The sequence below is a fragment of the Apteryx mantelli genome, chromosome Z (genome assembly GCF_036417845.1).
Source record: "Apteryx mantelli isolate bAptMan1 chromosome Z, bAptMan1.hap1, whole genome shotgun sequence".
Taxonomy (NCBI): Eukaryota; Metazoa; Chordata; class Aves; order Apterygiformes; family Apterygidae; genus Apteryx; species Apteryx mantelli.
Window position 1 is genome coordinate 27,785,971 of NC_090020.1, and position 22,104 is coordinate 27,808,074.

Consider the following 22,104-nt stretch of genomic DNA (forward strand, 5'->3'; position numbering starts at 1 on the left):
GCTGATAAAATAGGGCTTGTGCAGTCTTGCTGTTTGTCCAGTCTCTCTGTCAGGTGCTTCTTTCCCCAGTAATTCTTAACTTTGTCCGACTTCGCATTGGAAGGGAAGCAGAGGTCTCAGAGGTTTAATTTCCCACATGTTTTCTGAAAAGAGGCTGCTCAAAAGATGAAGGGGACAGCCAGCCTTAGGGAAGACACAGCCCTGGTGCTGGGCAGCATTCCCACCAAGCCACAGTGACCCACTGGCCGGCCAGCCTCAGAGAACCGGCACGGCGTGGCATCCCTTTCCTAGCTAAGCATAGGGGGGAGCAAGACCAATACAGGAACGGTGGCTGATGTACCATGACCCACTGGGATGGGTTTCTTCCTCTAATTGTGGTTTGGATTATTTAATCATACACCAGGCCAGCCTCACCAAATCAAGCTAGATTGCATTTTTCCTTCCACCAATAGTTTACCATGCTCCAGACTGAATTTAAAAGCCAGTCATTTCACCAGACCAGCACCACTCTCTCGTGCTCCTCCTCCTCCTCCTCCTCATCCAGTCTCTGCTCCGTAGAGTCTTCCAACCTGTCAGTGTATCATAGATCATAAAATTTCCCCTCAGTATCTCCTTCAGGAAACCCACAACTGATATTAGAATTAGAAAAAGTCTTTTTGACAGCTAATCTTTTACCTTCCCCATTTACAGTTTTCAGTTTCTTCTGGACATATCCCCCTATGTATTTGACCTTTTATTACACTGCTGCATTGTAAAATCCTGATTAATTTATTGTCCACTATCATTTCTGTATCTGTCTGAGTGCCATTAATTTCTCCTACATGCTAGATATCATTATTGTTCAAGTTATTGCTTCCCAGTTTTTCTTTTTCAATTTTAAATTGCCTTTTTTTCTGATTTAAGTTTCATTTTCTGTTATTTCCTTCTAATCTCTCTTGCCGTAATTTTTGGCAAGGCATTCAGGAGTAAGGTTTGTCAGGAGAGAAGTGTAATAGGGAAATGACAAGCTACGGGGCTGTTAAAATACAGGCTGTTGTTTTCAAGATCTCGTCACATGACAGGAATCAGAGTATCAAAAGGTTTAATGCCTCTTGGACAGTAGGGCTTTGTTATTCAGTAAGTGCTGTTGTCTGTCCATCCATTTGGCTTCTTTTAGGGCCCCATCACCAGCATCTGAGCTTTTGTTACAGGAAGGGGAACATTTCCATCCACCACAGAGCTCTGAGGTCAGTTTGGTCAATCAGGTTTCTGCAAACGGCATTTTTGCTCTGGACATGCTCCGAGCACTGATGCAGCTACCAGCAAGCTCTCTCCCTCGCGGCTCGCCTCATTCCCTGCCTCTTTAGCTACTTTTCTGGAGCTGTTCCAAATCCTCTGCTTTCCCATTTAGCTGTCTGGTGAAGAACTGAGTTTTCATATCTTTCTCATTAATCAGCAATTATCTGAAAGTATCTAAAACATTTCAAATACATGTTCTCTCTTGTGAATCACTTTCATCAAGATAGGTCAAGTTCACATGGGGACTTGGAGGGGGGATGATAATTTTTGCTCCAGTTCGATGCCATTGTCAGTTTTTAGGTGAACTCTCTTTCTGTCTGGGAGTTTGAACTATATGCTATAACTAAATTCTTGTTTCTTCCATTGCATTGGAGATTTCTGTGAAAAGCTGAACTTGTCAAACCTCCCATTCTTTTCCGTGCAGAGAAACCAGTCCTGCTGGTAGACAGTTCTGTAATTCAAAGGATGAAGTTATCAAATCAGCTTTCTTTAAAGTTATATTTCTCTAGGAGAATACTTCAGATAGTATATATGGTTTCTTAGAGTGTATTTTGTCAAGTAGCTGATGTACTCAGAGTAAGAAAATGTGACATTCCATAAATCATAGGTGTTGTAACCTCTCACTCCTAATATTTAGTAATCTTTGCATTGTGATTTGGTGCAGATACTTACCACACTGACTGCTTTGGTGTGTTTTCATTTTAAATCTTTGGAAATTCAGAGTCACTATGAGACAATAGTATCTAACTGTCTTTGTCATCCCTAAGAATAGGTGAGACTTTACAGCCAAATAATGGGCCATAACAGAAAACTAGTCAGACATATGCAGGACAGATATGCAGTATAATTAATCATTCCATGGTGTATATTGTCTGAGTATTTCTGATGTTTCAAGACCTCACACTGGTTACAAGTATTGTTTGCTTGTTTGATTATGTTGTTTCCAGTTTACTTCTCTGGAAGCAAATACTTCTTTATAGGTTTTTTTTTTTAGTGATACATAACATTTGTATAAAATGTGTCTGCTTTGCATGAACAATTTCAGAGTTTTCAAGAACACTTCAAATTTAGAATCAAACTATCTAATGGAAGTGCTAGCATGTTGCAACGTGTGCTGGAATTTAGTCGCTTGAAACTTGTTATTTTCTGTAGGACATGTTTCCCAGACAGAATTAATCTCCTAGGATATACTATGGCCATCAACTTCGCATGGCATTATGTAGTATCAAGTGACCATGATGCATGGTAGGAGATACAGCCTAATATAAGAAACCCAACAGACAGACAAAAGAGGACAAATGAAGCACCTACACAAAATCTCTGTTTACATACTATGGCAGACTTGCTTTAAAAGCCTTACACGTTACAGCTGTAGTTATAATGCTGATAGTATACTATTATGCAGGCTCAGTATTTTGTTTGAGTTGGAATTATTATTTTTCACTCAACACTTACAGCAGATACTCTTTGTAAAATACTCTTTGCAAACTTTGATTCTCATATCTGAGTGGTCAGCATCATCACTTTTAGTTGCCTTCTCATTCAGCAAACTTGCAAATTTGCTGTAGCTTATGCAAAATGGAGGCTGACAACATTTCAACTGGAAACACAGCCCACACTGAGGTCACAAGAACGGTGTTGTCTCTCATGGTGCTTGCAGCCCTTCCCAGTGTGATTCCTGGTTATAGTTGTTGGCTCATGGTGGCAGACAGCTAAATGAACCAAAGTCAAGACCCAATACATGGAGTAACTGTGGCAGACTCTTGGCCAGGAGGACAGGAGGGACAGGGCTGCTGAGCATCACCCCAGCAGGGGACCTCCGCAGGGTCAAGGCCACAGCCTCTGCATCAAGAAAATAGCTCTCCTCCTGCTGTATGAAGCCATTTGCCTTCTCTCCTTATTCTTTGTAGTTCTATTAAAAGAGTTTGTCTATTGAACTCAGTTGCCAGCAACACTTCAGAGCAGTCAGGTCATCCCAGTCTCCCAGAAATTCACTGTATTTTGGTACACCACAGCACCTGTGCTGCATGTCAGGACAGGTCGATATTAGATGTCTGTACCTTATTCCTAGTGAGACTGTCTTTAAGTTCTTTCTATGTGTAACTGCAGAGGTGCAAACTGATTCCAACTTCATTAGCAAAAAAAAAAAAGCTAAAATCTATTTGAAAACTTCAGGAAAAAAAGGCTGTGCACTTTGCAGCCCTTCAGAGCTACGTTCTTTGCATATCTTTTGTTGTTGGCCCCTCAGAGAAGCCAAGACAAGTTTTTACTTCTTTTACTTCTTGCACCATGCGAAATGCCATATTTGTGTAAAGCTGGAGTTCCTTCTGCAGCATACATTGCCTTCTAATCAGCCAGCCAAGCGAGCAGCCAGGCCCTCGTCCCTGAGAGTAAGTGCAGCATTTCCACGACATGCTCCGCCTTGCCTCGCCCATGGCACAAAAATTTAAAGTCTGTCCTGCACCTGGTTCCTCTTTGGACAGCCGCATTCACTGCTGCTGCTTGCTGCTATTGCCTTAAGGTCTGTGAACATCTAAAAGGGTTTTAATGTCAGCTTAACATAAGCATAAGTATGTAAAGAAATAACTATGCTTACAGCTGGATAGGGGTAAAACAAGATGCCGCCCCACAAAACACTGAAGAGTTTTTGAAGTGCCACTCAACTGCTGAGTCCTGAGTTAAATACTTAAGTGGTAGGAAAAGAATAAAAGAGTAGGGGTGGGAATCTTCGCAGTAAAGTAGCACTGCTAATCAAATATATTTTTAAGTCAGTGAAGCAAAAGGGTATTATTTTCAGATTGTTAGCCTTCAGGCCACCTTATCTGATTCAAAAATCTGTCTATGGCAGTAATGCCAGGGTTTATTTTCTTTGTGTCAAGAATGTGGATAATTGGTGCTTTATGCAATGAATGGTGAGGCTAAGGGAACTGGATTAGGAAGCACAAGAAATAGAAAGAATAGCCCATGGAGGGAGAGAGCAAAATCCTTTGCTATTCAAAATGGGGAAGTGTAACACAAGTTAAAATTATACTACTTTTATGGTTGTTTTAGATACAAACCTGTTCCTCTGTCCATACTTCAGTTTCATCTGATTAAGTCCTTCCAGTAACACAAATAAATGGCAAAATCTACAATTTGAGCTTAATTTCTGCAGTTGGGTTTGCTGTGGTTCAGGATATTTCCAGAAAGCTGATTCTGTTAAAATTGCACTTAAATAAAACATATTGGGGGTTAAAATCTGAAATTCGGTGTTTCTAAAGCAGTTTTTCTTGAATTGCATTTCTTTAATCAACCTTTGCTAATTTGTCTTAAAAAAAAAAGCTGTTTAAACTTCATCATCTGTTTATTCTAACATGCCCAATTATCTGTAAGGGTTTTTTTAATACAAAATAAGGCAACTTGCCATCATGGGAGGAGACTTCCATCTATCCTTCTGTGAAAGAATGGTGGATGGATCCTTGCACTCACTAACATACGCTTTTAGTTTTCTTTACCCTTGAGTCAGTTCTTCCATCAGGAAGCCTAAAGATAGCACTGACCTGTTAAGTGATCCCTGTAAAGATTGCACTGGGAAGGTTTCATTGTCACTACAAAAACCTGGAGCTCTTTTGTGGGTTTTTTTCAGCACCTACACACTGACTTTCAGTTTATTAGCTATGCCAGTAAAATAGACGTCTCTCATTTAAAGGACACTCCTATAGCAGTGATCTCAGTGAGCATACACATGTGTACATTCATTTTTAAATGGTGTTTTTAAATTCAATTCTAATATGACCTAAGAAACAGTCATATTTTGGGCTCCAAACCACGAGGTCCACCCATTGGGCTCAGACTGCTGAAGATATGGATGAATAAATGATGACATTCCTGGTCCTTTTTATTTCCCATGTTCAGGTCTGGCTAATGCATTACCAATGTCTTTTTGAATGTCTTCTATTTGAATGTGATCTCTGCTATGTGAGGTTTTGCGGCAAGTGTTTCAGTTCAGTCCTATGACTTCCATTTGTTTCCTCGTTAAAAGGTATTTCATTTAAGCTATTTCTTCAGGCTGAAACCCGAAGCTTCATTAGATATATAGAGTTGCAAAATTAAGGAATCATTGCACTTCTTACAGCATGCTTTATCCAGAGATTTCAACTTTTACTGTTAATGAATTCATGTTGGAAACTTTCTGTGAAAATCTTTTTTATCCACTCATGTGGTTTGAAAGGCAAAGACCTACCTTCAAAAACTTCTCTGAGAAGTCTGCTATTAATTTCAGTGGGATCTCAGGCCAGTGTTGAACACTTCATTTTTCCCATATGTCCTGTATTCCATGTTACACGGTAGTTTATAAGATTGTGGTTTCACAACAACTTTAGGGTAACTTAATCCTGTGCTGTCACAGAAAAGTGGAAGCTATTCCTCCCTGTCTTCCTTCTAAAACCCGGACTGCTAGCACTAGTCTCCATGTTCATGCCCAGCAAGCTAAATCAGAAATTAATCCAGCTAAAAAATAAACTTGAGAAAAAAAGAAAAGAATCTTTTCCTGCTTCTCTGATTTGGTTCGCCTCAAGGTAATGCAAATGCCCAAGTCAGGACTGAGCTGCCAGGGCTGGGCAGCTGCACAGACTCATGGCAGACAGAAGTGATCGGGATTTCAAAATCATGTTTATTTAAACACAGCGACAAAAATTCACTTCCAGAATGAAAGCATCCGAACAGTTTCACAAGACCCGTTGTTATTTTCATGTGCGAATCCACAAAAAGTTGAGCATCCTTTGGCTTTGGGTAAAATACCAAAACATTTTGCAACAGACATTTTCAGAAATTAAAAAAAGAGAGAGAGAGTGAGTTAGAAAGGTACCATTGGAAAGAAAAGATGTTTCTCTGAAAATCTGCTTTTTCCAACAACTTTAATGCTTTCAGCATTTTGCTATTGCAAATTACTGTTCACTGGGATGTTTCGTGCAAGCTGTTTTTTCTTCTCCTCTTCTCAGATCGAATTGCACAGAATATCATTAAATCTCATTTGGAGACATGTCAATATACAATGGAGGAACTACACCAGCTAGCATGGCAGACTCACACATATGAAGAAATTAAGGTTTACCAGAGCAAGGTACAACCCTGTAATATGTTTTTACTTCTTCTCCCCATTGTTTGAAATCATTACCAGTGTAGCATATTGGGCAAGGACACGCTGATGAGTTTCTTTTCCAAGAGGTTAAAAATAAGCTTTTAAATGCCTTTAAGGAGCCCAGTTACTGAAAGCAGAGGAGTGACAGTTCATAAAAAGAAGCAACAGCTTTCCAGCATGTTGAAATGTTTGCTAATGTCAAGGCTCAGGAGTGGTTATAGAATCTAGCTTTCCACTCATGGTTACCATAGGCCTAAACTTTTTGCAGAATTTCAGTTGACTTTAATGTCATGAGGATTGGCCCCTCTGTTGAAAGAGTTTTCAGAAAATAGGACTACATAATTTTGTTTCATTTCATTTTGAAAACTGTTAGACATGTGTCCCCTATTCATGTGAGTAATAAATATTTTCGCTGCAAGTAAAGTAAATATCCATCACTTCTAGACATTAGATAAAGATGAAAGCAAAGCAACTTAAAGGGCAGTTGTTCAAAAGTGACTGGAAAACTGATCTATGTTTTCAGTCTACCTGTATGATTTGCAGGTCAAGCTGGTTCAGGATATTGCTCACTAGTAACTCTTCAGATGTGGTCCAGCCCACAGAAACCCGGCTGTGTCCTTCGTGCCTCCTCGCTTGTATCACTAGCAATGGTTCTACAACCAGAATTTAGTTGACATATTAGCTGATCAGGCAAAAGACAGAAGAGAGTCCATCTTGTTCCTTGAAAGCTTTGTGGCTTTGCAGGGCTGGCAGGAATAAAAACACACTACAGCTTTCAGAGCTTTGGCACACAACCCAACAGCATCAATGTGCATGTACACACAAGTGTGGACAAGGAAACTAGTTATCGAGGAGATACAAATCTGGTGTAATCACTGTTCAGACTGCAATGACACTATAATGACTTTTTTTTTTAAGTTTTAAGCTAGCAGAAATATTCTGCTAGATGACTTAGTAGCATTGCTCCACTTTCTCTCTAGCAATACTCCAGGATGTTTACATTGTTTGTATATCCTACACAAAAGCCAGCATTAAAATCACACTGTAATATTGGCCAATATAGTCCCCCTTTTGAAGAGGCAAACCAGAGTTCAGATCCTTGAGACAAATGACTTGTGAAAACAGCCTTCTAATGAATAGTGTCAGGCAATTTAATAAATATAGATGCCATAGCTCTGCCTTAGGTAAAATCTATGGATTGTGTTTTTCTGCCTGGCCACCTGAAGTCCTTAATGCTCTAATGAACGTATTTGCTTACTGCTTTGCTTCTTCATGTGCATTTCCGGGAAGACGAGGGAAGCTCTGTGGCAGCAGTGTGCCATCCAGATCACTCATGCCATCCAGTACGTGGTGGAGTTTGCGAAGCGGATAACCGGCTTCATGGAGCTCTGTCAGAATGACCAAATCCTACTCCTTAAGTCAGGTGGGTAAACGCCAAGGACCAGAGACCTGCTTAGCATGCAGTGCATTAGAAATATTCTCAGTCATCTTGTTTGGCAGGTCATTTTAATTTTAAAGAAGGGTACCTCTTCAGTCAATTTCACTAGCTGCATTAATATGTCAATAATGTTACTTTATTCTGGTCCTCTCCCTCTGTAGTCAGTTGTGGTTATTTGATACCCCCCACACACAAAATCACTGTGGAAACTGCAGTCTCCAACCTGACATGTAGTGGAAGGACCTTGTGAATTCAGCTGGTTGAATCACTCATCTGCTACTCCTTAAAATCCCCACTTGGCTTTACTGGAGCGAATACCAGCTTGCCAGGGCCTGCCTCTGTGGTCATCTCTAATCTTTTTAATGAGGCTGCAGCAATACCCTCCAGCCAGCGTGCAGGAGGAAAAATCCCTGCTGGCGCCAGTTGCTATCGGGAGAGATGAGAGTGGATTACGGCAGCACCGGCGCTCCGGTGGTGCTCCAGGCATGCATGGGAGTGTGCGCATGGTCGAAAGGACACAGGGAACAGGGATTTCTGCCCCATCGTGGGGCTCAGGAATTTCCATCTTCTGTGACAAGACATATCATGACTATGTGATAGCACCATTTAGCTGGGAAGGACAAAATGATATTACCAAGCCAGCTGCTACTGATAATTAGCTGCATTTACCCTGTCATACCAGTTTCTTGCTCCCTTCTCATGCAAAAGATGGGGTGCTGGGCAAGGCAGCTCATCAGAGCATAAGAAGTGCTGCCTGTTAACAGGGAGAGCTCTTCACTAAATCTGCGAGTCGGTGCCACTCAGCACGCCATGCCCAGGGGCCATGGGTCAGCACAGGGCTGACCCAAGGCAGTGGGTGCAGGTGCAAAAAGTCAGAGATACACAGACATCCAGGGAGCACATGTTCAATCTGCTGCAAAGAAAGAGGGTCTTCATATGAGATTGATTTCTAAAGCTCATACTAATTCCAAAACTTCTGCAGATGCCTGTGCACCCAAAGTAACTTCATTCATTTGACTGGCAAAACTAACAAAACAATTGCACCTTAAGCAAAAAGATATATTTGACCATACGGTTGGACAACTGTGGTTAGCTTCAGCCTGTCTAAACATGTCAGGTTTTATTTTCTGTTTTGCTGTTAATGCTAAGCAGAAGTTGGAAAATCAGAACTTTTCACTCAAAAATATGTGTGCAAAAGAATCCCCAGATTCACAGTTTCTCTTACAGGAAATTTGGATTTAGATAAAGAAATTTAAATTTAGTTAAATTTAAAATTGTTTTTCCCTTCATTTTTTCCAAACTATGTTTTTGCACATAGGGAGTAATAAGAAAGGATGAAGAGAAAAAAGAAGTCTCTATGGCTGTTTCCCAACCCGAAAGAAAAATAAGAGAAACAAAAGGAAAACATGATTTAGGGGTGTTTTTGATAGTTCTTTAATTTCTATTTTCTCTCTAAAAACACTTTGTGATATTCCCCCCCTCCAGCCAAGTGAAGATGGGATTCATATCCATATAGAATGAAGTTCCTTTTTTATATAAAAAATGTTTATTAGAAAAGAGTCCCAACAAATGCCTAATTTTCAGGGGAAAATACTTCTAATGGAAAATATTCACCCAGCTCTAAATTCAAAATAAGTCCAGGCTACCAATTTGCTGCAATGAAGAAAGTCAGCTTTAAAAAAGGGAATTGGGGTTGGACTGGAAATTTCTCTTTTCTCTAGTAAAACCAGACAGGAATATTGCTTCCGTCATTGAGAGAAAGCTCATTTATGTGGCTCCAAAGAGTGTCTGTCCCTGCTGATGTTTCTAGTGACTGATGTTTTCCTAAATATTTTCTTGAAACTTCCTATATTCTGACTTTTGCAGTAATGTGTGGCAGTTTTGCTCTTTTTTGTGACCAATAGGCTGCTTGGAAGTGGTTTTGGTGAGAATGTGCCGTGCCTTCAACCCACTCAACAATACTGTTCTGTTTGAAGGAAAGTATGGAGGGATGCAGATGTTTAAAGCCTTGGGTATGTTCATTTCTTTCTTTTCAACCCTTACACTGAGCCAAATGGTGGCAGATTTGTCTTTCTGGGAATAGTGAATGCAGTGAAAGTCTTCAGTAAATTTTGAATCCTGAAACCTCCAAATCTCCATGCTTGAACTGAAAAAGTGACTCCATTAGCTGCTAATGGTAAAGAAGTGATTTTCGCTAGTGAAAAAAGCACTGAGAGAGTTTTATGAGATATATTTCCCACTACGTCCTCTAAAATTTGCAAAATACTTGAAAAAAGAAATTGTGGTAGGACCAAAGTGATTTGTCTTCACAGCTCAGTTATGTTTGATGTATAAAATCACTCCCACTGATTGTGTCATGCAAAGGAAGTAAAGGGAAGAATTGGTTTCACCTTCATCAATGAGGAAACTAAAAGAATGGAGCACAGCAAAAGGGTCAAGGGACTTACCTAAAATCCTCTGAATCTACAGAAATTTTTAAGCTCATTTAGATCCATATATTAGAACAGTTGCTTCATTTCTAACATGATATTGAATGCTACACAAAATGTTAATAGCTAAATGGTTTCTTTTGTCCATCCATGCAATGAATATATTAATAGCAAATTTAATCATGAGACAATCAGGACCAAACTCAGAGAGAGTTACTTACTTTACATGCATATATTACAGTAGAGGTATTATTTTTATTATTAGCATATGGATAAACATAGCATTACATGTCATAAATAGAACATTTACATGTGTTAATATGCATTAGTTGATTTATTTTGATCCTTGTTATACTTTCACAAATCTTCAAAAATATTTGTACTGTTAATTAATAAAATGTTATACATGAAAGTTATTCAAAGTTATTTATTTTATTTAGCTATTTAAAGTTATTTATTGGTCATCTATGTCCATGGGTTAATATCTGTTTAATAGTAACATTTCTTTCCACATAGGGAAAAAAAATTCTGAGATGTCTGTGTGCTTTTGGTAAAAGTCATGCCCCTAATTCTTAATAACTTTTGTGCTTCCTTGGATGTTTTAGTGATACATGAAATAGCCAGTTTTCAGAGTAGGTAGAATTTTAATAGCTGATGGAAGGCATCTGTTTTAGAAGTACAGACGTTGACTCCAAATTTTATCTGACAGCTAAACAAGCCAATTTTCAAGTCAAGTTAAAAAGCTGATAAATTTCTAACATTGACTTTGTCCTCTGTGGTCTGTAGGTTCTGATGATCTGGTGAATGAAGCGTTTGACTTTGCAAAGAATTTATGTTCCTTACAGCTGACTGAAGAGGAGATTGCCTTGTTTTCATCTGCTGTTCTGATATCACCAGGTAATTATTCATTCCAGATACCACAAAGAATGCCTCTTTATATACAAAGAGAAAAAAAATCAGTTGTTTGCTACCTGAACTTACACCATAGGAAAAGATTGGCTACGTCAAGTATCATGAGATAAAAGGAGCTATAACAGTTGGGAATGGTGGTGACAGACCTGGAGATGGGCTGTGCAGGCCAGGGTGTCAGCTGGCATCCCTCTGCCCGCTGCTCAGAGAAGCACAGCGCCCAAGGCATGTTCCTCCTCGAGGCATGTTCCTCCTCAAATTTCCAGGGAGCTCCAGGTTTCAACTCTGCCCATCACTCTGAGGCTGACTCCTCCTGGTGGCACATGGAGAGGGAAATCCACAACTCTGGTGGGATTTTTCATGTGAGGATGAGAACAAGAGCTGTAAAATACTGCACAAGGTCCTGTCTGAATTTAGCCCCAGGTGAGACACGGTGCTTCTTGGGGCAATGTGCTCTTTTTCGTGTGTTCACACATCACAACTCCTCCCAGGCAACTGTACTCTGAATCAGCTCAGGCTGTCTGACCACAGAAAAGGAGCTTTGGTGACTGAATTGACTCAGAAGCTTGATCTAGTAGACAGGCTCACAGTTTAGTGTGGAGTTTTTAAATGTCTCAGGGGAGGTAGACACCCCAACTCACATTAAGAATAACCTCTTAAAAGTTCTTTGCAAAAATTCCCACTGCAAATTATTTTTCCAGCCTGTTCTGCTAAAGGTTTCCTCTAGGTCACTTTGCCCTTTTGCACATCTGTGGTGGAGATTACATTAGACAGAGTTAGACTAGCACAGATGGTGTCGACATGTTTGTTCTCATCATTAATAACACCTCCTGAAAGGACTCTGCTCCTTTTATTTTCCCTTTGAGCAGTCCTTGCAGTGGTGCACTGTCTGCTCCAAGGTGAGAGGGATGAACCAGTGGCTGCTTACACCATGAGACCAGGGGGCTCGAGCAGCCTGGCAGCTCCCCCCACCACATGTGTACCTTGGCTGCATCCCACCGTACACGGGAGTGAAGGCTGGCTGCACACTGTCCCCCTGGGTGTCCTGGCTCCCTCTGGGAAACTGGGCACATGGCGTCCTGATGGGTCGCTCTCCACCATCCCTCCCCCAGTCTGAGAAGACCAAGCCTGTGACCACGACAAGAGACCAGCACTGTGACAAGTAGCACTGAATGCTACCCTGTACAGTTACGTGCAGCCGGGGCTTGCTTCTGGGTAGACTTAGTAGCCTGTTAGACCAGACAAATTTCCAGATTGCTGAAGGCAATTGCTGAAGGCAATCTGGAAATTTGTTTGGGTCTGGACTGTGAAGTTCTTCAGGAACACGTTAACAACAGAGGTAGCAGAAGGTGGTTTAGATGTTTCCAGCTCACTTCGTATTATGAAACCACATAAGTAAGAAGGTGCTAGAATCCTTGTAAGCAGGATCTGTATTTGCCTTTTTTTGAATCCAGGCTGTGTTTTACTTTACTTTTTATTTTCTTAAACTGTTAGAAGTTGGAAAAGTAGGAACTAGCTGGATGGACACAGGCAATAAGATTATTGCTGCTGACTTCAGAACACTTTGGATAAGGCAGGGACATCTCATCTGAGGGAAAAGACTCACTGATGTGATTTCTAGGCAAATTTAAAAGAAGTCAGATTTCTGTCCAGAATCATTTCCCAGGTAATTTTCAAAGGGAGAACAAATTATAGTGCTAGCCAGCAAAATCTGGTCACAGAACCCTTCCAGCAGCTCTGAGGCTCCTGTGCCTTATTCCTGGGTAAAGCCTATTCAAGTAATGCAATGTTTCCCATGGACTTTAATGAATTTTGGATCAAGTCATTTATGAAATGTGCATAGCTGCAAGTAGGCACTAAATGGATATCAAAATTCTAATTCAGACTTTGTAGTTTTTCATATACCCTTTTTGCTCGTAAGGCACCAAAATCTCTTGTATTCTGCCAGCACTTCATGTTGCCTGAGATCCACGCTTGTTTCTGCTTCTTGTAAAACATCTGTGGCTGTATTAAGTGCTTGAATAAGCTAGCAAATCAGCGCTGGCTTTGGGCCAACTGTATGGCAGGCATGTGCTGTGAAAGCCTCCCCATTAACTCTACTAATGAATTTCAGTCCTAATATACAGCAGTCCTAATACAGCACTCCAGAGCTGGGTGTTTCTTGAATAGCAGCTTCTGTTTCTGCCAAGCAGCACAGATAAGCAGAAGCAATTCCAAGTTCTTTTCACCACGATCAAGCTTGAGGGTTGAAGCTGGTGGGACAAGATGAAATACTACAATAATCCACAGTTCCACCTTTCATATCCAAGTTGGCTTTTTTCTACACACAGGCAAGAGGAAACATACAGTCTATTTCTCTCCTGTTCCTTTAACCAAGACACAAATGTGAAAGCACTTGATGCCTGCTGACTGCTCCTTCCTATAGTTGTCTGTAAGCTGTATAGTCTGCAAGCATGTGCATCTTTAGCCGTGAAAGAAGCAATAAGAAAAAAGTGATGGGCTGAAGCAGCATGTACATGTGTGAAACAAACTCTCATGAAAAAATTGCAAATTTTGATTGTGTGAGTAACTCCCAGTTCAGCTGGACTGCTTGAATTTGGGAACAGGGAGGCAGGGAAAATCAACAGAGATTGAACTGACATTGAAATTTGCCATTTATTCTCTTACCAAAATAATAACAATAAATAATAGAAAAGGAAATCATTTCACTCCACACTAGATGTTCCAGATAGTTCAAATGCCTGTGTTTCATTTTGAGAAAATGAACGTAGAAGTAAAAAAATGGAGCACTTGGTTCATTTAAGTACAGCCCAGCCCCATTCCTTCCACCCACCAGTGTAGGGACACAGACACTCCTTAAGTGAGATAGATTCAGTTTCTTTCTTCTGCAGAAGCTACCAAGCTGAGTAGTGACTCTTGTGCTCTCAATCTCAATGATTGTTTAGGGAGCTTGCATGAAACAAGAGACCCACAGGGAATGAGGGGACCTAAGGTCATCTGTTAATGTAGTTGCTGGGGTCCAGCATGGCAAAGCCCAATTTCAGACCCATTTTCTGCTTAATTCAGAGCATAGATCCAGATGTTGCACCTTTCACATGAGTGTCTTAACCACCATGCTGGTGGGTAATTATTTGGCTTGATTTCTTATTTCCAAGCTTAACACATTGTAGAGTGACCCCAACAACAGATGCTGAGGCATCTCCATCTGCAAACGCATTGGAGCCCGGCTGGCCCCCTACGTTCTAGTCCCTCTTCTGAATTTTTGAGTGACCACGTGCCTTTTTTCCCATCTTCCTTTTTGCAAAAGGAGAGCTTCTGAGTTGTCCCTCATCTTCTGTCCCACACTATACTTTAGCCTAGTAGTCTGTACACTCTTCAAAGACAGATAAGTCCAAATTCCTAAAGGAAAAGCACGGAACTGAACCAGTATTTCTCATACCCTTATTGGTAGCCACTTGTCTATTGACTTCTTTTTCCTACACTTTTGTGAATATAACTAGAGGTATCTGGGGAGTTCCAGCCAAATTTACAGATGGTTTTCAGGTGTTAGAAATTACATTTTGGGAGGCAAACTTAATATCCATTGTAAGAGTTTCACCTAGCTCTTGTCATGAGTTTAACCAGTCTTGCATTATATACAGCAAACTCTGTGAGAGATAATTTATGAAACCTGTTCACCAACAGCCTCAGTCTATTTTTAAACTTGTTCCAGTGACAGAAAGATAAATCTTTAAAGATTGCTCTCTATGATAAATCTTTTTAGCTTCGGTCTGCCACAACAAGCCTTGATTTAACACTATTGAAATGCATGTTTTTGCAACAGCATAAAATTTGGCATCTAACCTAGGAAGTCTAAATGCTACTATGTGCTCATTTCTGTGAGTGCTGCGTACACACTTAGCTAATTCTGTTTCTATGCCCACTGGTGTAACAGAAAAGCAGGGTGATTTTCCCTGAGCACCTGATAAATATCTGGAGATCTGGTGATTTATCTCTTTTTGCAATATTTAGTGATGTACACTTTTCATGCAGTCTTCTCCGCAGTGTGTCAGAAAACACCTTCTGTACTGAAATACCATAGTGGTCTGGTCTGTATGACAAGCATGCTCACTGAAATGGTCAACTTACATTATTTCTATGGAGTATTTTAGTGACTGAAAGGGTGAAAAAAAAGAGCTCTGAAAGAGAAAGGGATTTTTCTGCACCTTCCAGTTCATGCCCTATGACAAAATGGATTTTTTCATTTCCTGTTTGGAAGCTAAAATCTATATCAAGCATCAGTTTGGACTGTGAGAGCTGGAGAGGGAAAGAAGTTTGCAGCATAGAAACACAAAAGATTTGCTGGTGCAGTAAACACACTGTATTAATATTTTCAGAACTATCTTGAGGTCTGCTGCTTCACTTTGTGTGTGGTTGTTTCCAGAAGCTATGGCTTGTGAGAACATAGGTCTTAAGAAAGACCTCCTACACACATTGAAATCTATGGGTATTTGACTTTGGCGGAAGCCATATAGGGTTCCAAACAGCTGTATCTGTAATTGTTATTCTCCCAGATAATCTTTTATTTTGTGTTGTTTAAAAAGAGAGCATGTCTCAATAATGAGAAATTTGCACTTCAAGATGTTGCAACAACTCATAATTCTGTTGAATTTTTAAAGAAATTCTTTTGAAGGAAGCCATTTCTTTTTATTCAGAATATAATATTTGGTCTCAAAATGTTAGCCTAGTAAATAATGAGATATGTTTTGTTTTAATTTTTAAATAATTATATTCTATTATTTTCAAAGGACTGACTGTTTTGATCAATAAATTTATTATTTATGGATTAAAAAGTCACTGAGATGTCATGACATGTTTTTCACCTAAGCAGTAAGAAGCTAGAAAAACACTGTCTATACCAACAGAGAATAATAAAATGCTTGGACCTTGTTTCATTTCTACTCCTAGCTTTCTCTCTAACATCCTGGTTCAAACAAACAAATGTAGAGTCAACATCGTGTTGCTCTACACTTTGTATGTGTTAATTAAACTCTCAGGTGACCCTTTAATGGACTGAGATGTTCTGCCTCCAAAACCATGTGTTAATTATCCTGCAGTCCTCATGAGACCTATGAATGCTATGAATGCCTGTGGGACACTGTGTCCATCCATGAGCATGCCCCGCTTCCGTACTTTTCTTGGCTTTAGCCCCTGCCTTTCTTTTTCTCAGATCGAGCCTGGTTAATAGAGCCAAGGAAGGTCCAAAAGCTTCAGGAAAAAATTTACTTTGCACTTCAACACGTGATCCAGAAGAACCACCTTGATGATGAGACTTTGACGAAGGTAAATTGTTTTAAAAAAAAAGGGGGGGCCGAGTACTCCAAGGTCACGTGTCTCTTTTAGTAGCAACTTCTCGGTGCATAGGTGCATTAATTAACTATTAATAGCATTATTAAAATGCATTAATTAACTAGCAATTAAATAATTAAGTTAAAAGGAGCAAACTAGGTATATGCACTGCATAGGAGAAGAAGGAAGGTTTGTTCCTGTACTGCTGTCCCTGGATATCTTTCCTTTTTCTTTTTCTTGTTCAAAACACTAATGACTTTATTTGGTACCTTTGCAAGAATGAGACTGCTTTAAAAAAAACACCCCCAAAGGCAGTTCCTTCTTCTTAGACACATTCTTAGGCATTTAACTAAAATTTTCAGGATATTTTTGTTTAACTTCTAATAGTAAGAATAATTTCTGGTCTGTTGGATGGGTAGTTTTAATGGAGTTTAGAGTATTGCATTCAATCAGCCAACAAGATGCTACCTTAATTCATTTCAGAAACTGTAATTTATACTAAATTTACTTCCACCTTCTTCCTTTTCTTTTTCTTTTAACGTCTCACAGTTAATAGCCAAGATACCAACCATTACTGCACTTTGCAACTTGCACGGAGAGAAACTACAGGTATTTAAACAATCTCATCCAGATATAGTGAACACGCTGTTTCCTCCATTATATAAGGAGCTTTTTAATCCAGACTCTACCACTGGCTGCAAGTGAAGGGGAAGATAGAATTGTCACATAGTCATGGAATGCATCACTGTTAAGACAAAAGAAATGTTTTCATGAAGAACTTTTTAAAAATGTCACTACTGCAACACTAGGAATGTCCTGCACTTAATAGAATTATTTTTCACCGCTACAGTTTGAAGAATGTAAATATGCACCTCTGAGTGGGGTTCTTTTTTTTTCCTTTTCTTTGTTTACTTTTTTTTTGAACTGACCATGAATATACAAATATAGGACACTGGGTGTTACCTTTTTTTTAATTTTATTTTATTGCAGTATGTTTGGGGATACAACTGTTCATAGAATTTTATTGTAGATATAAATGAGAATAGAGCAGTACTTTGCAGTATTACTCTTGCTGTTTATTGTTCAAATATAATTTAAGAAAATTCCACTTATTAGACTTGCCTATTTCTTGTTTTTAGATAGTTTAATGCATGTGGAAATTTGTAGCTGTCTTGGAAATTATTGTGCATGTATGGAATACACATATAAATATGTATATGTGCTATATACATATATATGTGTGTGTGTGTGTGTGTGTGTGTGTGTGTGTGTGTATTATATGCATACATGCTGTAGCTTAAAAATCCCATGCCTACTTTCGAAGGATGCTCAGCCAGGCTCTCATGCATTTCTTACTCTCCAAGTAATATATTAGATTTAATTTGTGCAATCAAGACTTACTTTGCCAGCCAGAGTTAAATCATCAACTGCCGATGTATAATGACAGGATCACTTCTGAGATGTTTAATGTAGTGCATGTGTGCAGTCTGTAAATGAAACGTCAGGAATGTATCAATGGTGCAAAAGCCTTGTCTGGATGATTCAAGTGGAGAGAGGAAAAGTTTTTGGGGGAATTTTATCCCTGTTACAGGGATAGAGCATATACAAAAGTGAACATGGTAGGACCTGATGATGTCAGTAAGGTACCTAAAACACAGAGTAAAATGTAGACTATCCCACCCTTACATTTTTCTAGTTCGACAAAAGGTTTTATTTTATATATATTTCTTTGAAAAGAAGTTTTAAGGCTTGTTTGGTTTTTACTGAAGTCAATGGAAAGGCATATAGCAATCTCAGTGAAAACCATAGGAAGCCTAAAATGTAGCTCTGAAGAGTAGCAGCTGCAGGGGAGAAAGGACGGGAAGAGGAAAGACAAAGTGAACAAAGACCATGGTTACAAAGGCAACCACAACTCTCACTAGATATGACATAGCCATCATCTAGATGGGTCAATGGTTTCCATTCTACATATATATAGATATATATACGTGTGTGTGTGTGTGTGTGTGTGTGTGTATGTATATAGACACATATGGTTGATTTTATATGCACTTCAGGAGGGCAGCAAAAGATCAGGGATTTCTTTTTGTCTGTCTCTGAATTGACTTCGTGCATTTTCTTGCAAAACCAAAGTCCAGCACAGAGCTAGGTCTGATCTGGAAACATGCAGGTGGAAACTGGATTGCAATTGCCATCATTGCTTCAACCCTGGCACATTCTGATCCATGGTTTTAATTTATACCTTTAGAGACTACAGAGCACATACTGAGCAAAGGGGAGTGGAAGACTGCCACAGACTTAATCTTGTGGATTAATTAAATTTAGTTAGCAGTCATGACTAATGGATGCTGCCAGAGCCACAAACCACAGACTTTCTACCTATGGAGGAGCAGGGTTTCAGCTTCCCCCACAGCTCTGTCCTTAACACCCTTTTATCCTGAGGAAGCTTTTCCAGAGAAGTCTCCTTCAGGGACTCCATCGGAGGCTGTAGAGCAGAAATCATTGGAAGCAGGAAGTAGAGAAGAGATGATCTGAAGGCAGGACTTACAAGCAGATTTTTTTTTTTATTTCAAATCTCATAGAAGTCAATGCAGTTTGAGGTACAGCAAGGAGAAGGACACTCAGGGAGGCCGAAGGACCTGCTGTGTGCAGGGTTGTGTGGCACAGCAGTGCCATGGGAACGCACAGGGGCATAGCTGGCCCAGGGCACATACAGAAACACAGGGTCATTGCAATGATAGCTTAATGCCTCCAGCTTTTCCAGGAGACCCACACAGCTCTTGTGTCCATCTTCCATTTCTCTTTCTGAAGGACCAAGTAATTCACAGACTCTTCCAAGGGTATTTTATAAAGTTTTCCTTTGTCCTCAATTAACTAGTTTATATGTTCACATGACACATTTCATGACAGCATCCACTCTAGTCAGCATCAACAGTTGTTTGTTCTGTTCTTTCTTCTTATCAATCCCTTAGATACAACAGCAGTCATAAAACTCTCAACTTACAGATGTTTCTCTGAAAGTCCATTTCAGCCTTAGGAAAAGAAAAGCACAGCAAAGTCAGTTGTGCTGAGAATAATTTTATTGTAAACATGACAACATCTGCAAAATTACAGAGTGCTGTACAATAGCAATTTCTAAAATACTTGTTTTGCTCCAAATTTGGGGCACGTTTTCTGATCACTGCTAATTACATTAAAATGTCTTACGTTAACATAGATAAGAATGCATTACTGTTGACACTTCTTTATACCACCTAAACTCTAAAAATGGCAACACTTTATACGGTGATTTGTCTTTTTACATCTTTTACATGCAAATCCATGAGCAGGACCACAAACTCCCCCATTTTCTAATTTCAGAAAAGTTAATTAGCGGTATTTATTCATGGCCTATATGCAGGCATTTGGGAAAAAAGTCAAGTCAAACTGAACATTAGAAGACCTTATTTTTGATTGCTAGGGCTTAATACCAGCTTGTAATTTCCAAACACAGGAACACACATATATATATGTTTATTTGAAATCCTTTTTAAATTGTTTCAGTATATTAGAAGTGGCATATTTAGCCAGTCTACAGAAATATAAAATAGATGATACATATTTCTGTCCTTAGTGTTAGTAAATAAAGGAGTTTTGTTGTGTTCATATATGTCCCTCACTGTTATATGCTGCTTCTTTAAAATATTTTATTCTTTTCAAATCAGATATCAGTCCTTAGGATTTTTGACTTACGTCTTAGGCAAGATGACTGAATGAAGATGACTGGTAAAAAAGACATTATTTACTTCTATCCATAGTACTTTCATCCTTAAAGCACTTACTAATCACTGCAACCTCACAGCCTATTCCATAAATAAGGATTATTGTCCTTTTTTAAAGATAAGCATATGAAGGCAAAGAAGTTAAATTGCTTGCTAAGGACCACAGAGAAAGCAGTGTCCCATCTTGGATTGAAAGTAGATTCTTGCCTCCTGATCCTAAAATCTTTAAGCTGCAAAATCTTCATTGCAATTAACAGGCAATAGTTTGTACAAACAATTATGAATATTGACAATAAAAAAAATTATTAGCTTCAAATAATATTAATTATGAACAACTTTTTCTGCTTTTGTTACAACTTTAAAGAATTTGAGCAATTAATCCTGTTGTTTATTTGGGGAATGAAAATTCATTCTCATACTTTATTTGTTTGTGGTAACTAAGGTTGATAAATTTTGTTTAATTTTCTGTGATTTGGGACTGGCTACATAAGTAGAGTATAACTTTTTTCTGCCACTTCATTGACTGACTACAGAACAACAAATAACTGTCATATACTATGGGCTGGAATTATGTTGTTGTTGATACAAGGCCATTTATACTCAAATTTTCAAATTCCTGAGGTTGGGTTCCTGATGTTTGTTTCCCAATGTTGAAGTTATCCATTAGGCTTTAAACAGAAAAACAGCACGAGTTCCAATAATTAGTTCCACTCCCAAAATTCATTTCAGAAGATATTAGTTCTGCACTTTATTTCTTACTGACTTTCATTAGTCCGCACTACTATCTGAAACCCTTCAATTAAATCTCTAGAACTAACATTTGCCACATCTGTTCTGCAGTAATTGCTAGTGTTTGTTGACTTTTTAGCAATAAACTCTTCAAATGGGACTTATTTTTCAATAATTAACCTCAGATTTTTAACAAAAGGGGATTTTAAATATATATTGAATCTTCTGCTTCTAGCATTGTTCCCAGATAGTTCAACCACGTTGATCTAAATTATCCTTGGTGTCAAGCAGGCAGATGTAGACTGTTCATTACACTACCACAGGGACTTAATTTTGATGTAAATGTCACTCTTGCCAGCTCTTTGTATAAAGAATTAATTCCAAGAGTCATATTTTCTTTTAATGGAAAGATTGCTTTAGTGTTTGCTAGAAAAACAGGGTAATAGAAGGCACTCAGTTGAACCAACTTGTTTCCAAAAGCAATATATATTTTATGATTGGTTTGTGATAGGCAACATTTAGGATCTGATTCTGCAAGTTGTCAGGCTCCCTGAGCTCTAACTAGACCTGTTAAAATTGGAGGCATCTCAGCACCACACAGAAGGTGCTCAACCCCTCATAAAGTCAGAGGCCCTCAATGTTAGGAGGTCTCTTTTGAGCTTTGTGGAGCACAAGTCAGATGTTGTCCTCATACTTGCTTTTTAATGCTTTTACTATGCACTTTGTGTTGTTCGTTTCAGGTTCATTTCACATTATTTTCCGTGTTGCATCTTGAGCAGCAGCGGTGGCTCAGTGCGCGTATCTGAGGGTAGGGTGTCGCAGGTGGGGCAGCTACAGGACTTGTCCATGAATGCAAGCTTTTTACGTGGTTGTCTTTGCTCCTATGGGAGTAGCTTGCGCAGATGTATGTTTCCCTCTAGGTTAGTTTTGCAGGGATTTCTGCCCTAACAACTTTTACACAAAGAGGATGCAAAGCTTTTCTCTTGCACTGTCCTCTCACCCTCCCACCGCCAGGCTGTGGGAGCTGCTTGGGAGGCATCTCCAAGAGATGGGCTGAGCAGCCCAGAGCCATGCAGCTGATGGCATCTGTCCCCCCGTATCTTTTTCCCCTCC

General features: G+C 39.3%; 1 protein-coding gene across 1 annotated transcript in view; it reads left to right on the forward strand.

The window, feature by feature from the left end:
- RORB (RAR related orphan receptor B) overlaps positions 1-17,379 on the forward strand; it is a 39,042-nt gene extending 21,663 nt beyond the window's left edge. Inside the window, exons 5-10 of the mRNA XM_067316049.1 lie at positions 6,258-6,379; positions 7,688-7,820; positions 9,740-9,847; positions 11,051-11,161; positions 16,383-16,495; positions 17,051-17,379. Coding sequence (XP_067172150.1) covers positions 6,258-6,379; positions 7,688-7,820; positions 9,740-9,847; positions 11,051-11,161; positions 16,383-16,495; positions 17,051-17,206 — 743 coding nt within the window. The 3' untranslated portion in view covers positions 17,207-17,379. The remainder of the gene's footprint in view (positions 1-6,257; positions 6,380-7,687; positions 7,821-9,739; positions 9,848-11,050; positions 11,162-16,382; positions 16,496-17,050) is intronic.
- Positions 17,380-22,104: the final 4,725 nt, after the last annotated feature.